Source organism: Plectropomus leopardus, chromosome 1 (assembly GCF_008729295.1).
Source record: "Plectropomus leopardus isolate mb chromosome 1, YSFRI_Pleo_2.0, whole genome shotgun sequence".
Classification (NCBI taxonomy): domain Eukaryota; kingdom Metazoa; phylum Chordata; class Actinopteri; order Perciformes; family Serranidae; genus Plectropomus; species Plectropomus leopardus.
In genome coordinates this window covers 37,935,341-37,948,569 of record NC_056463.1, presented here as the reverse complement: position 1 = coordinate 37,948,569, position 13,229 = coordinate 37,935,341, and the positions used below count along the sequence as shown (strand labels likewise).

General features: G+C 39.2%; 2 protein-coding genes across 2 annotated transcripts; both read left to right on the top strand.

Moving 5' to 3' along the window:
* Positions 1-421: 421 nt before the first annotated feature.
* il17a/f2 (interleukin 17a/f2) lies at positions 422-4,126 on the top strand. The gene is made up of 3 exons (XM_042489990.1): positions 422-502; positions 2,205-2,377; positions 3,592-4,126. The coding sequence occupies exons 1-3, from the start codon at positions 470-472 to the stop codon at positions 3,869-3,871; spliced, it is 486 nt and encodes a 161-aa protein (XP_042345924.1). The 5' UTR covers positions 422-469; the 3' UTR covers positions 3,872-4,126.
* Positions 4,127-6,268: 2,142 nt separating this feature from the next.
* On the top strand, positions 6,269-9,984 carry LOC121942205 (membrane progestin receptor beta-like). Its single transcript, XM_042485350.1, has 5 exons — positions 6,269-6,553; positions 6,679-6,752; positions 7,717-7,873; positions 7,945-8,160; positions 9,673-9,984. Exons 1-5 carry the CDS (start codon positions 6,269-6,271, stop codon positions 9,982-9,984), a joined length of 1,044 nt encoding a protein of 347 aa, XP_042341284.1.
* Positions 9,985-13,229: the final 3,245 nt, after the last annotated feature.

The window sequence follows — 13,229 nt, the reverse complement described above, 5'->3', positions numbered from 1 at the left end:
TTCAAATGGTTAATATTCACAGTCAAAAGAAAAAAAACAAGCCATTCCCTTGAACTTTTCATTAAGGTCTAAATATTCTACTACTTAATCTGATTTAAAAAAGAAAAAACATTCTGATGCACATTTCCCCTAAAATAATTCTGATGTGTTTAGTGTCTTGGGGAACTGAAGTTGTGAGTGGAAATTTAAAAGACGTGTCAGCAGTTTGTCCTTTCAGAACTTTCGGTTGGGTCACAATGTGCCTGCCAGAGATGTTATCAGTGGAGAAACCTCATCGTTTTCATCTCCCTCATTGTTGATCACACACTTTCATCCCATATATAGAGATATAGATGATCTGCAGAGATAACAGGAATCTCCCCTCTCATTTAACTGCCTGCTTATCAGATCTGAGGGTCACGTTTCTTCTTAAATGCACCCAAACTCAGAGCAGTGGCACGCACAAGCTGGACAGGATCACGGTGACAACATGAAGCTGAGTCACAGCGCGTACACTCTGCTGGTGAGCATCTACAATTTTATTAACAATATAAGCAGACAACACACTGATCGGGGATGTGGTAGCCTGCTCTTACACCTCTAATTTGCTGCCATGGCTCAAAGTCTTCAGGAATTCAAACAGCATAAATGAGAAAATGAATATGTGATACAATACAACAATATGGTGATTTTATCTGATTGTCAGCTAAAATATGAGATAACTGATACAAAATAATGTCTGTATAATCTCACGCTCTTTGGCAGAGCGTTGTTCAAACACAACTTTAACCTTGAATAATGTATTCATATTTTTATCAGGTGCATGTACTATAGTCCGCTACAGGAAAATTTAAGAGATGTTTTGGATAAACTTCAAAGATTCAAGAAATACAAAGAAATAACATGCATACAGGCATGTAGATTAAGTCTGGTTTGATATAAATGTTTTTAAAATACATTTTATCGTTACAAAAAATATCAAGTTGTGTCACACTTTAAGGTAGAAGCCACATGAGAAATGAGTATAATCAATGAAATGTAAAAGCAAGTGTCTCTGAAAGGCCACGGTAGGCAATTTCTCTCTGAAACACTTCAGCATGTCCTTAAAATATTATAATCAATATTCTCTTTAATCATATAAATGACCTGTGTTCTGTAGCTTTTAACATATTTAGCTACTCACGTCAAAAATAGTCGTCACCTATAACATTGACTCATCTCCTGTTAATAAAATTGGTTCTCCTTTTACTTATTTAACCTTTTTTAAGCAAAAAAAAAGATATTAAAAATTGCTTTTTTTAAAAGTGTTCTGGCTAAGACAGGCAGCAACGTAAGTTACAGACAGACAACAGGGAACAGAATTACAATATCAAAATCTACAACTCCAAAGCAACAATATAAAACAACAAGAACACAAAATAATGTTACAGCAAGGAAGGACTAAAAAGTATGTGAATATATGCCATAAATAAACCATAAAAACAAGACAATTAAAAGATTAGATAAGATACACCCTGCCATTGGCATGTAGAAGATGACATACAAAGTCACATTTTTTCCATCTCTTCTATTTTGCATCCGCTGACCATTCATATTAAATTCCAACTGAAATTAACTTGGTGAAGTTATTTCACCAATAATTCAATAAATATCTATTAAAGTACTTATTTGGTCAAAATTGTCATCAACAACAAGAGTCCATATCTGTTGTTATGCCCGATCTGAATCCCAACTCCCGACTCTGAGCTTCACCTGCACAAGGTGCCGGTGTTGGCGGTGAAGGAACGATTTAGATGTTGTACTGAAGTAAAAATAGCATACCGAAATTGAAAAATGCTTCATAAATGTCCTGCATTCTAAGCTCCAGATAAGGACAATACAGTAAAAAATACTCATCACACAACACAATGAACTTCGTCAAAAATAAACTAATGATATTATATATTATAAGTAGATATTATCAATAAAATAAAAACAATGAGCATTGGAGTATAAAGTAGCCTTAAATAATAATAATAACAATAAAAACACAAAAAACGGGCCCTAAAATTCTAGTCGAGTACCGTACTGTGTATGCAAATGTATGAAATTGAAAACTTTACTCATTCTTTCTGCCCGAATTTAAGAAAAATGCATGTAATATTCTGTACAACAGTCCTTTATTTTTTAGAGGGGATTGGTTCATTTAAATTTACAGAAATCATTTTTTCCTCTCCTGTCCTCAGGCATATTGCAGTGTAGTTTGGGTAGTCGTCTCCTGCTCCTCTGAGGTAAAAGCGACTCCTTCTTCTCCTCCTCCTGGTTGTAACTCCAAGCTGGCATTCTCCTCAAAGGTCTCCTCCTTTTCTGAAGGAAACAGGGACATCCACCGCAGATCTCTGTCTCCATGGAGCTGGAGGTCAGTTTCACAACACAGACAGGAAAGCACATGAACATATGAATGAGGGACTGAATGAATGGGCATTTTTAACCAAAAGCTGCTCCTGATGTTGATTTAGAGTAACATTCAATGTTTCTAATAGTATGAAAACATCTGTGCTGTGATGGAGTGACTCTGGTCTTCACAGAAAAGATGTATATTTGTATTTATCTATTTTATCATCTATTCTTTTAATTGAATTATTCTTTAGTTAAATTCTTCAACTAAAACTTCTGTAAATATATTTTGCTTGATTTTTATATAATTATTTAAGTAAAAAAAAAAGAGAGAATGAACAGAAATCCATTTAAATGCTTGAAGAGCTGCAAATTAATGAGTCAAAGTTAAAAACAGATCATACAAGTGACCAAAAAGCTGAAATAATATGAACATGACACCAAAAAAGAAAGTAAAAAAAGACTCATTTCAGGTGGCTTCTCCTAAATAAATACATTTGCCTATATTCACAAATCATAAACACATAAACAAATCATAAACAAATCATAAACCCACACTGCATGTTTTTCAGGTACAAAAAAGTACAACGGAAATGCAGTATGTCAATGGAAAGTTAATATTTTATTTAAAAAACACTCAAATTAAACAGAGCAGAGTTTTTTTTTGTAGTAAACATACAAATACAACAAAATCTTTTTTTAAGATGTAGTGCATAGACAAACGGAGATTTACATTTATATTTATTTTTATTTATTCTTCTATTCTTTTTTCTATTTTTGTTTCTTTTTAGACCATTCCTCACAACAAATGTATCCCTTTTTTCTCCATTAAAGACCCCGCAGATAATCAGATTTTAACATATCATTCTGGCAACAGAATTGTGCAGATTAATATAGAATAAAATAAGTCTTTTAATTTTTAATTTTAAGTGAAATGGGTGGCTTCAGTTTCATTCTTTCACTTAACATTTTTTCTTGCTTTTTCAAAACCCATACAGAATTATGTAAATTAATATAAAGTAAATTATGAATCCCTTGTTTTATTATTGTTTTTCTTCTAAGTCACATGGGTGGGTCAATAAATTTAAACAGATCTGCTTTATTTTTTCACTTAATTTTTTTCCAACTTTTTAAAAATCCATTTTGCATGTTTTTTTTTGTTCTATTACATGTTCATATACTAAACAAGATCTTAGTTTATGAGTTTTTGTTAAATCTTTGCTGTTGCTCATTCAGGCAGTCCACAGTGAAGGATCGGATCCCCTCCACCATCTGGGAGGCCGAGTGCAGCAACAGCTTCTGCATCAGCCCCCATCCGGAACAGACCGACGGACACAACCTGAATTCGGTCCCCATCTACCAGAACGTCCTGGTCCTGAACCCACAGGGAGGAGGAGGCTGCTACACAGCGTCGTATCACTCTGTGGCTGTAGGTTGCACCTGCGTCTGGGCCAAAACCGAGTATAAAGCACCTAAACCCGAACCAAAGTCTGGAAATGGACACAAAAAGGACTAACTTGGGGAAAAAAACCTAAAACATAGTACTTAATATTTGCTGGTGTAATTGTGTGAAGTCCATAATTTGCCTAGTTGTGATATTGGATTGTGTTGCTGTATGGAGTCTGTCACTGTATGAGTGTTTGCACTCCAGCATTTGTTCCACTTTACCACCTTTTGCATGTCAGTGAAGCATGGAATTCACTGAATGTACATTAATGGCTCTATTCAGCGACAATTGACATGATATAATAACATTTTTTGACATTGTAAATTGTCTTGATTTCTTTCAAATACATGGGAAAGGGGTGATAACCATCTTAACAAGAAATGGCCCAAAACTCAGAGAAAAATATTAACTGAAAGAAGGAAAAAATAAAATAAAAATAAAAATAAAAAACCTCATTAAAGTGCTAAAACATCAAATACATTATTTTCTGTGAGCTTATTTTAAATATATAAACAATAGAATTATGAATATAGTTTCCCCTTGGGTTGTTTTTTTGTTTGTTTTTTGAGAATATTGAATATATGTAGTTCCTTTTTTGATCATTTGACTGTCACATTTTACTTTTTTTTGCAGTTTGGTAGACATTTCTTGTAAGTTGTTCATTATGTTTTCTTCTGTGCTTCTGAAAGAAATCAAATCAGTTTTCCCAGATTTCAGAGGTATCAACTCTATTGAAAGGCATCTGAATATAGCACAAGAAAACTGATGTCGAAAGAGGTGTTACTTAACAAATTGATCCGTGCAGTGTGCTTGATTCATTGCTTTTTTACTGAATATATGAGTGTTCTCCGTGAAAAAGATATGTAAATCAACAGTTGAATATATTCATAAGGAATAAAACTGCCTCTGAAGTACTGATCATTTCAGTGTACCAGCCTGAACACTGCAGTGAGGTGTGTATTAGCACGAGCGTCAGCATTGTGCAGAGTCTCATGACGTCTAAAATCCTCAGCAGGAATAAAACTTATTCAGACTGAAATCAGCTCTAATTAGTTGAAAACAAGAACACATTGTCGAGATTAGTGTGTGTGTGTGTGCATGCGTGTGTGTCATGTGTGCGCATGTGACAGTGGCAGTCAGTCTGTAACACTGACTGAACAGCGACAATTCAGTGACTCTCGCTGAACAACGACGCTGACAGCCTGGACAAATCAGCTTTTAATAGAACAGAGTCAATAGAAATACCTCCTGTAGTTCAGAAGCAGCTAACATCCTGAAGCCCACAGAGGGAAACAACACAGGTAGGTTTATCTCTTCCGTAATGTGTCGGTGCTGTGACCTCTGACCTCTCAACTTTCTAACGTTGATAGTGATTTTACATTTTTGATCATTTTTCAATTTTTTTCCTGATATTTTTAAAGATACTGTAAGTAACTTTTTACATGTACTACTGCCAGTTGGTGAACAGGTTATATGGTACTCAGAAAAGCACTTGGGCCAAATGTTCCCAGGAAATTCATAACGTGAAGTTCTGCACGTTCCCAGGCTTTGCGTCTCTTCAGTTCTGCTACAGCACTAACAGTTTGCAACACTAACTAATGTTAGCTGAGAAATGGAGTCCGCTAATATCAACAAACAATAGGCACCCACCACAACACAGAGTCTACACATGCTGTGTTTTCAGCCATAGAAACTTGACTGTGCTACCTGGATTCATATAAAAGCCTGAGCATTGGCACAACAGTTAAAGCGGGAGGACTAGATGTTCAACAGCTTCTAACCTTTCACAGGATTTCTGCGTAAAAAGCTGATGAACACACATGATTAAATAACTAAAGTCAAATTAAAATAACCATATTTTAACTATTATTTTTTTTATTAATAACTGTCTGATGTTCCATTAGCCTAACCATAACACACCTGTTTAGCCCCAGTCAAACCTGTTGAACCCCCTAACTCGTTGTACCATCAATACACCTGTCTGACCCCAAAGACACCTGAGTAACCCCTACCAATCTGTTACACCACTATCACACCTGTGTAACCAATCAACACACCTATCTAACCCCAAACACACCTGTGTCTAACCCTATACACACCTGTCTAACCCCATACACACACCTGCCTAACTAATCAAAACACCTGTCTAACCCCATACACACACCTGCCTAACTAATCAAAACACCTGTCTAACCCCATACACACACCTGTCTTACTCCCTCCTAACCTGTTTCACCACCAACACAACTTGTTTGACACCCAACATACTTGTCTCACAACTAAAAGAACCGTCTTACTTCTGTTCAGCCTCTATAACCACCTGTATAAACCACCACCTACCTGTATCGCCACCTAACAACACACAGACATACTTGTGTAACCTTCCACCCACCTGGTTGTAAAAATTTGTTTAATCATTCCTGCTTCATGCAGAACAACGAGCCAAACTAAGGACCCTCTCCGATCATGCCTCGGGTGTCCTTCGCCCCTCCCTCACTGTGCCCAGCCTTCCTCCCTCTGCTGGACCGCCTCCTCCCCTCTCTTCCTCCCACCGTCCGAGACGTAGATGTGCCCCCTCTGTTTCGGGAGCGCTTCATCCTGTCTGGGTACCGTCCTGTGGGCCTGTCGTGGCGTTGTTACGTCCTCAGCCTCTTCCAGATACACAACGAGACCCTGAATGTGTGGAGCCACCTGGTGGCCGCTGTCTGCGTGACGCTGAGGTTCATGTTGTTCACCATCCTGCAAGGAGGGGTACTGACGTGCTACAGTCCTGTGCTGTTTGCTGTTTGAAAGCTTTGGTGTTTGACCTCCTGCTGTCTAACCTGTGACCTCTTCAGGGGATCTTGGGTTTTCGGTTGCAGGGTCCTGAAGGTCAGGGGTTTTCTGTTGATGTGTCCTCGCTGCCTCTGGTTCTCTACGTTTTCTCTGCTGTCACATACCTGAGCTGCAGGTGAGCCAAAGACAAAGGATTTATATTTTTTATTATTGGTCCACACTGAAATATCTACTGGACGGATTGTGATTAAATGTGATTCATCATTCATGTTCCCTTCAAGATGAATTGTAATAACTTTGGTGACTTTTCATCCAGTACCAACGTCAGGCCAACATTTGAATGTGTCCAGTTCTTTGCTTTATGACTAAATACCTGCAGAACTAATGACATTCCCATTAGCCTTCCTGGCTCTTCCAATTGGAACGTCAATCCATAAGCAAGAAATAAAATTACCCCTGATGGCTGTACAAAAGCTGAAAAGCAGGTGGCACGTTTTATTGTAGCCTCAGCCACCATTGTATGAATGTGTGTGTAAATATGGCATATAATGTAAACACGCTTTGAGTGGTTGGACGACTAGAAAGGGGCTATACAAATGCAAGTCATTTACCATGCCATGTACTGAAACATGCAATCAGGAGTCATTTACAAGGTAATGGGTTCATGCATGAAACGGTAAACTTTTGTTGTGGTTTGGCCTTTCATTGACATGACAATGGCAGTTCAGGGCCTGAAAACATAAACTTATGGAAGTGGGTTCCAGAGTGTAATCTTTTGAAAAGGCAAACCTGTCTGTCGTCATGTAAACTAGCAATGCACAGATCCTGTGAGAACGGTGACATCATGGCCAAACTTTGTGCATGCAAGTGGTCTTCTTCTATGGTGTGTCATTACAAAATCACACTGCCAACTGCTGGCAGGCATGCATACTGCAGTGTTTTTGGTTGTTTTTGCAGATCTGTGTACATGAGGATCGACATGGACTTCCAGTTTCAGTTTTAGCAGGGCTGTGTTCATCCAAACATGGCCTCAGGCCAGCATCTAATTTCAGTCATGTTTGTGTACACCTGAGGAGTCCAATATTCTCTTCCTTTCAGCTCTGGTAGGTTTAGCTGATAAACTAAGTTGTGTGTTGCAGTGCTGCAGCTCACCTGTTGCAGTCCCACTCAGAGCAGGCCCACTACTCCCTGTTCTTCCTAGACTACGTGGGCGTTGCAGTCTACCAGTACGGCTGCGCTCTGGCTCTATACCTGTACAGCTCCGACACTGCCTGGACACAAAGCATGCAGGGACAGGTCTGTTAACCTGTGCTACATCTACCTACTGACAGTGCATTCAGATGTAATGATAATTTCATTTCTCTCAGGTCTTCCTCCCAGTCTCCGCCCTCCTCGCCTGGATCTCCTGCACCTCTTGTTGTTATGCAAAACTTCGTTTCCGGCGGCCATACCCGCTCCACAGGAAGTTCTGCCAGGTGCTACCTATGGGCGTGGCCTACCTGCTGGACATAAGCCCTGTCGCACACCGCCTTGCCACCCGCAACTGGATAAGCAACTCTGCGCTGCCGCTGCATTTCCTGCAGGTAGTGCTTCTTACTTCCTAACACTTTATTAGGGCTAGAGCACGAACCGTGCGAGGACCCCCATGGAATGCAAGGAATTCTTTTCTTTTTCTTGCTGCTGGAAGTACTACACCATGTGAAATAACTCAGTCCAGGGTCCAACCTCTCTGCGTCCATTATCCAACTTACATGGTCATGAACGACCACTTTAGCTGGTGTCCCATTAGTACCCCGGCATATGTGGGGGTGCTAGGGCCCTTTCGTTCCTGCTTGTAGCTTCAGTTTAATTCTGATATTACATGTCCAACAGCCTGCTCCAGCGCGGAAATGTTCGACAGCCCAGTACAGCCTGGACTAGTCCAACAGCCCACTTCAGCGCGTAGACATGCCCCAAGCGGGGCACTGACTTATGCAGGATTGGCATGAAATATGGGCGTTGCTGTGGGCACACATGTCAGCATAGTTTTAATTTACAATTTATGTCTCCTCTACCCATACCTACTTTTACTTACATTGCAGTGTCTTACATTCCTGTTTATGGTTGAGTTTAAATGATAAATAAACCTACCACACAGAATGACACCACACAAAAGTGAAATAACGGGAAAGAAAGAAAGAAATCGTTCCTCCTGAAGTGAATAGAACAATAGCAAGTATGAAACTGCCAACACAATTATAGTACCAAAAAATAAAATGAATAGGCCTGTGTGAATAAACTCTTCAACAGTTAAAACAATTTATTTGAATGTAAAATAAGTCAAGCTAGACACTGCTCTTACACAATACTGCCTGTCAGGTTTAAGGCTGAATTGCACCTATAAACAATAATTCAGTTTACTCTTTAAACAGTTCAAGCTGAGTGGACAGATAACCAGTCAAAACAGGGTGGCACCAGTGCGTGGACATGTTGGACATCCTGCTCCGACTTGAGCAGTTTTACAAACTGCCTTGCTCCTGCTAGGTTTTCCAACAAAATGCCTGTCAATGTGCACGACCAATCCGCACAGCAGTGGCTATTAATAGCGCCCATTCCACAGAATCAACACATGTACCTGTATGGTAGGCATCACCAACTGGTGAACCATGGTCCGTATCTGGACCAAAACTTGACCCGTGGCCAAGTTGTAATAATATCTATGAATATTTTTCAAGGAGTAGTGCTGGACAATTAATTGAAAAATAACCGAAACCGACATTCAGAATCTCTCACTGACATAATCTTGCCCATGTTGGGTATTTCGGTTACTTAAAAATTGTGTTAACCCTTTTCCCACTGGGGCTGCCAACTCCCCAGCATCTGCCGTGCATGTCATGCTTTTGGGCTCTGTCTCAGGCTCTCATGACACCGAGGAAAATCTCACGCCAAAACACAAGGCCAGAAGTGCTGAACAATCATGTAGCCAAAAAAAGTGAACAACTCTGACTCTAGAACAATTGAGTGTTTACAAATTTAAATGCCCTATAGTAACCTGGGTAAAGTAAATGTCAGTTATCTGACTTCTCCCCAAATTTCTTCCATCATTTCTCCACCAGGTGGTGCTGTTTCTGTTGTCAGCCTTCTTCTTTTCTTGCCCCATTCCCGAGCGCTTCTCCCCAGGGCGCTATGACATCATCGGTCATGGCCACCAGCTCTTCCACATCCTGCTGTCCCTCTGCACACTGGCCCAGCAGGAGGCCCTGTTCCATGACTTTCTGTGGCGACGGCCGGGGCTGGTCAGAAAGTTTGGGGAGGAGAACCTCCTGCTAGCCTGCGCTTCCTTCCCCTGCTTGATGCTCTGCTGCATGATGACAGCGCTCGCCATGAGGAGACAAGCTCAAGCTCAGCTGATGAAGGAGCAAAGATAGAGGAAGAAGAAGAGCGAAATAAAATAATTTACTTTACTTTGCATTAGGCAAACATGAGGTTTTTGTAAGTGTGTGTGTGTTTGTGTGTGTGTGTGTGTGTGTGTGTGTGTGTGTGCGTGGTCTCCTCAGAGCAGAAGATCATTATCATGTTCCGGCACTGATCTTCTGGATTTTCTGGTTATGGATATTTTACATTTCACAAACCTAGTAACACACGGACGGCCAGACACTGTAAAAAAAAATTAAATTGAACTTTTGTAAAATTGGCTGACCTTGAAAGGATTGAGTTGGAACTGACAAACAAATGGATTTAAATTCTCCTCACTTACTTTGTGTAGTAAACACCATAATACCCTCCAGGAAATGAAAATTATAATAATACTACAACTGTATCTGTAATAACAGCAACACAGAGGACTGAACGCTGTAAAAGTGTTTAGAAATTACAGCTCAAACAATAAAAAATGGATATGAACAAAACCAAGTTACAATAGGCTATAGTTATTTGTCTGTTCACAAAGAAATTATTGTTTAACTTTGTTAAAATACTGACCATTTTGACATCAAATAGTGGCTGCTGTAGTGGAGCTGATTTGTCTCAGAATATAGAAATTAAACCCCAGGAACATGCTGATTATTTTACAAAAATGTATCAAAAGAACTAGAGATTACCTTGATTACCTACAGAAGTCGGCAATGATACAGGTGTTGCGTCGAATCATCATGATAAAGGGACCTGAGCCAGAAGGCAAAGCTCTCGATTTACCAGTCTATCTATGTTCCGACCTTCATGACCTATGGCCATGAACTTCAGTGACTAAAAAAATAAGATTGCAGATACAAGCAGCAGAAACAGGTTTCATTGGGGGCTGGGCTCAGCCTCATAGCCCTTTTCCAATGAAAATTTGTGTATGTACGTGGGTTTTTAAACATGGGTAAACCATCTAAAAATAGGCTATAGACTCCCTTTCTATTGCCAGTAGGCCTTTCTGTGTGTGTGTGTGTGTGTGTGTGTGTAGATGGTGCATATATTGAGAACATTGAAAACTTTATGGTGGTTTCTTCTTTTTATAAATTGTTTACTAATTCAGTCTCTCTATCAAACTGCACAGATTAGTTTGGACTGAAGTTTGAGTGCTACTTGGGCAGAAATGGATAATATTTTGTGAAGGAGCGTCAATGCATTGTTAAAGGGCAAAAATTAATGTGTTCAGCTAGGTGTTGTATTTCCATCAACGTCAATCAGAGCCACAGAAGTATGCCCAAAATGTCATAAGTAGATAGAGGGTCACTGATAGAGCAGCACCATGTGATGAGTTGAGATGAAAACGAGTTGGAATGTTGATTACACCTTTTCCCATTATGTTAAAAGGTCAGATGTTAGCATCTTTTTTTATGCCATGGAAAAGGGGCTTCAGAGATACGGGGAGGAGCTCAGACATCCAGAGCTCAGACGTCACAATGTCTGCCTCAGTTGTATTTATTCTTACCTCCTCTCTGCCACATCACTTTCATACATTGCCATTCTCTTCCTGTCCAACAGATGCCCTCACACTTTGCCACATATTCCAGTCACCTGACTCTGTCATCCACCTGCTCCCCATCTCCAATCACTCGTCACAGTATTTAGACCAGCCCATCTCCACCCACCTCTGGCTAGACTGCCAGTGTTGCTTACAGAGTTGCTCCTGGCCCTCTGAATTTGAACTTCCTCCCTGATTTTTAACCTGCCTGTTCCTGACTTGCTCATCTGTCTGACCACTCTTGGATATCTTTGTTTAAACTGCCATCCTGTTGCAAACCTGTAAGTCTGATCCTGACCTTTGCCTTGAGTAAACTGTCCCTTCATCCTACTTGTTTGTGTTTTTCTGTGTTTGAGTCCTCCGCCCTTTGTTGCCGGGTTACGCCAGTCATCACAGTCAAAGTTAAAATGTAATTGATTTCTTAGCATAAATTAATTATGATTTAAGTTTTTTATATAGTTAATTTGACATCAGAGTTCTACCATGTTTTTTTTCAGAATTTTGCATCTTGAAACAATGAGTTAAACATCCCCTCCAGTTTCCATACCCATAGAGTGGTATCTGTAAAATGTCTTGAATTTCTGGGACTTTGTTTTTGGAAAGCCATGTTGCTGTAAAATTTTAAAATGTAATTTTTAAATGTTGTGAGCAAAAAAAACAAAGCAAAAATCCCATTTACTTCAACTGGGCGGAGGCAGAGATCTCAAAACATCTGCACATACAGTTGAAACTATACATGACCAAACACTATAGGGAGAAGTAATAAACAAAATGTATTTTTTTGTTATTGGATGTTGTTATCTCTCTGTCACAGCTCTCTGCAGGCCACGCTCCACCAGTCATGTAGTAAGTGGCAGTTGCAGTGTTTGGGTGGAGCTGCCGATAATGTTCCAGTTTCAGTTTGATTTGGGCTTTAATAAGCTTATCAGTCCCAGCTGTCTGTGGTCAGAGGAACGGCCATAAAATGCTATAAACACTCCCTACTGTAATTCATTTTTTCAGGAGATATGTCATGGCACAGCAGTTTCATGCAGTGTTGTGGATTGTTTGGTACCATATTTATAAGATAAGATAGCCTTTATACACCAGGGTAATACACTTATTACTTAGTGGTTCAGTGCAACTTTAAACATAATAAAATATAGATATAGACATATAGATATAAAAATATGACCTAAAATTAACAACTATCAACAGACTATACACTATAGATTATACACATTATTGCACAAAGTATACACAACATTGTATAATATACAGTATTGCACAAAGTCATTTGTATTCTGAAGTAGATTAAATTATGGAGTGCAGATGGTTATTTTGTGTGGATTGTGAATGGTAGACCAAAAATGAGCAGAACTTTATAATTGTGAATAATGAAAATAATGACTTCAGTTTTACATCTTCAATATGCAGATGAAACTTACAGTTTCCTCCAAGTACGGTTTATATTTTAATTTGACAGTGAAGTTGATCTTTGACCTTTTGGATGTAAAATATCATGACTTTATTATTATATCTTATTAGACATTTGTGTGAAATTTTGTAAGAATTACCATTTGAATCCACTAGTTATGGCCAAAAACTTGTTTTGGGAAGTTATAGTAACCTTACTTTTGACCCAGCAAATTCTTCTCAGTTCATTCTTGAGTCATAGTGGATGTTGGTGCCACATTTGAGGAAATTCTCTAAAGGTGCTCTTGAGATATTGCATTAATAAGA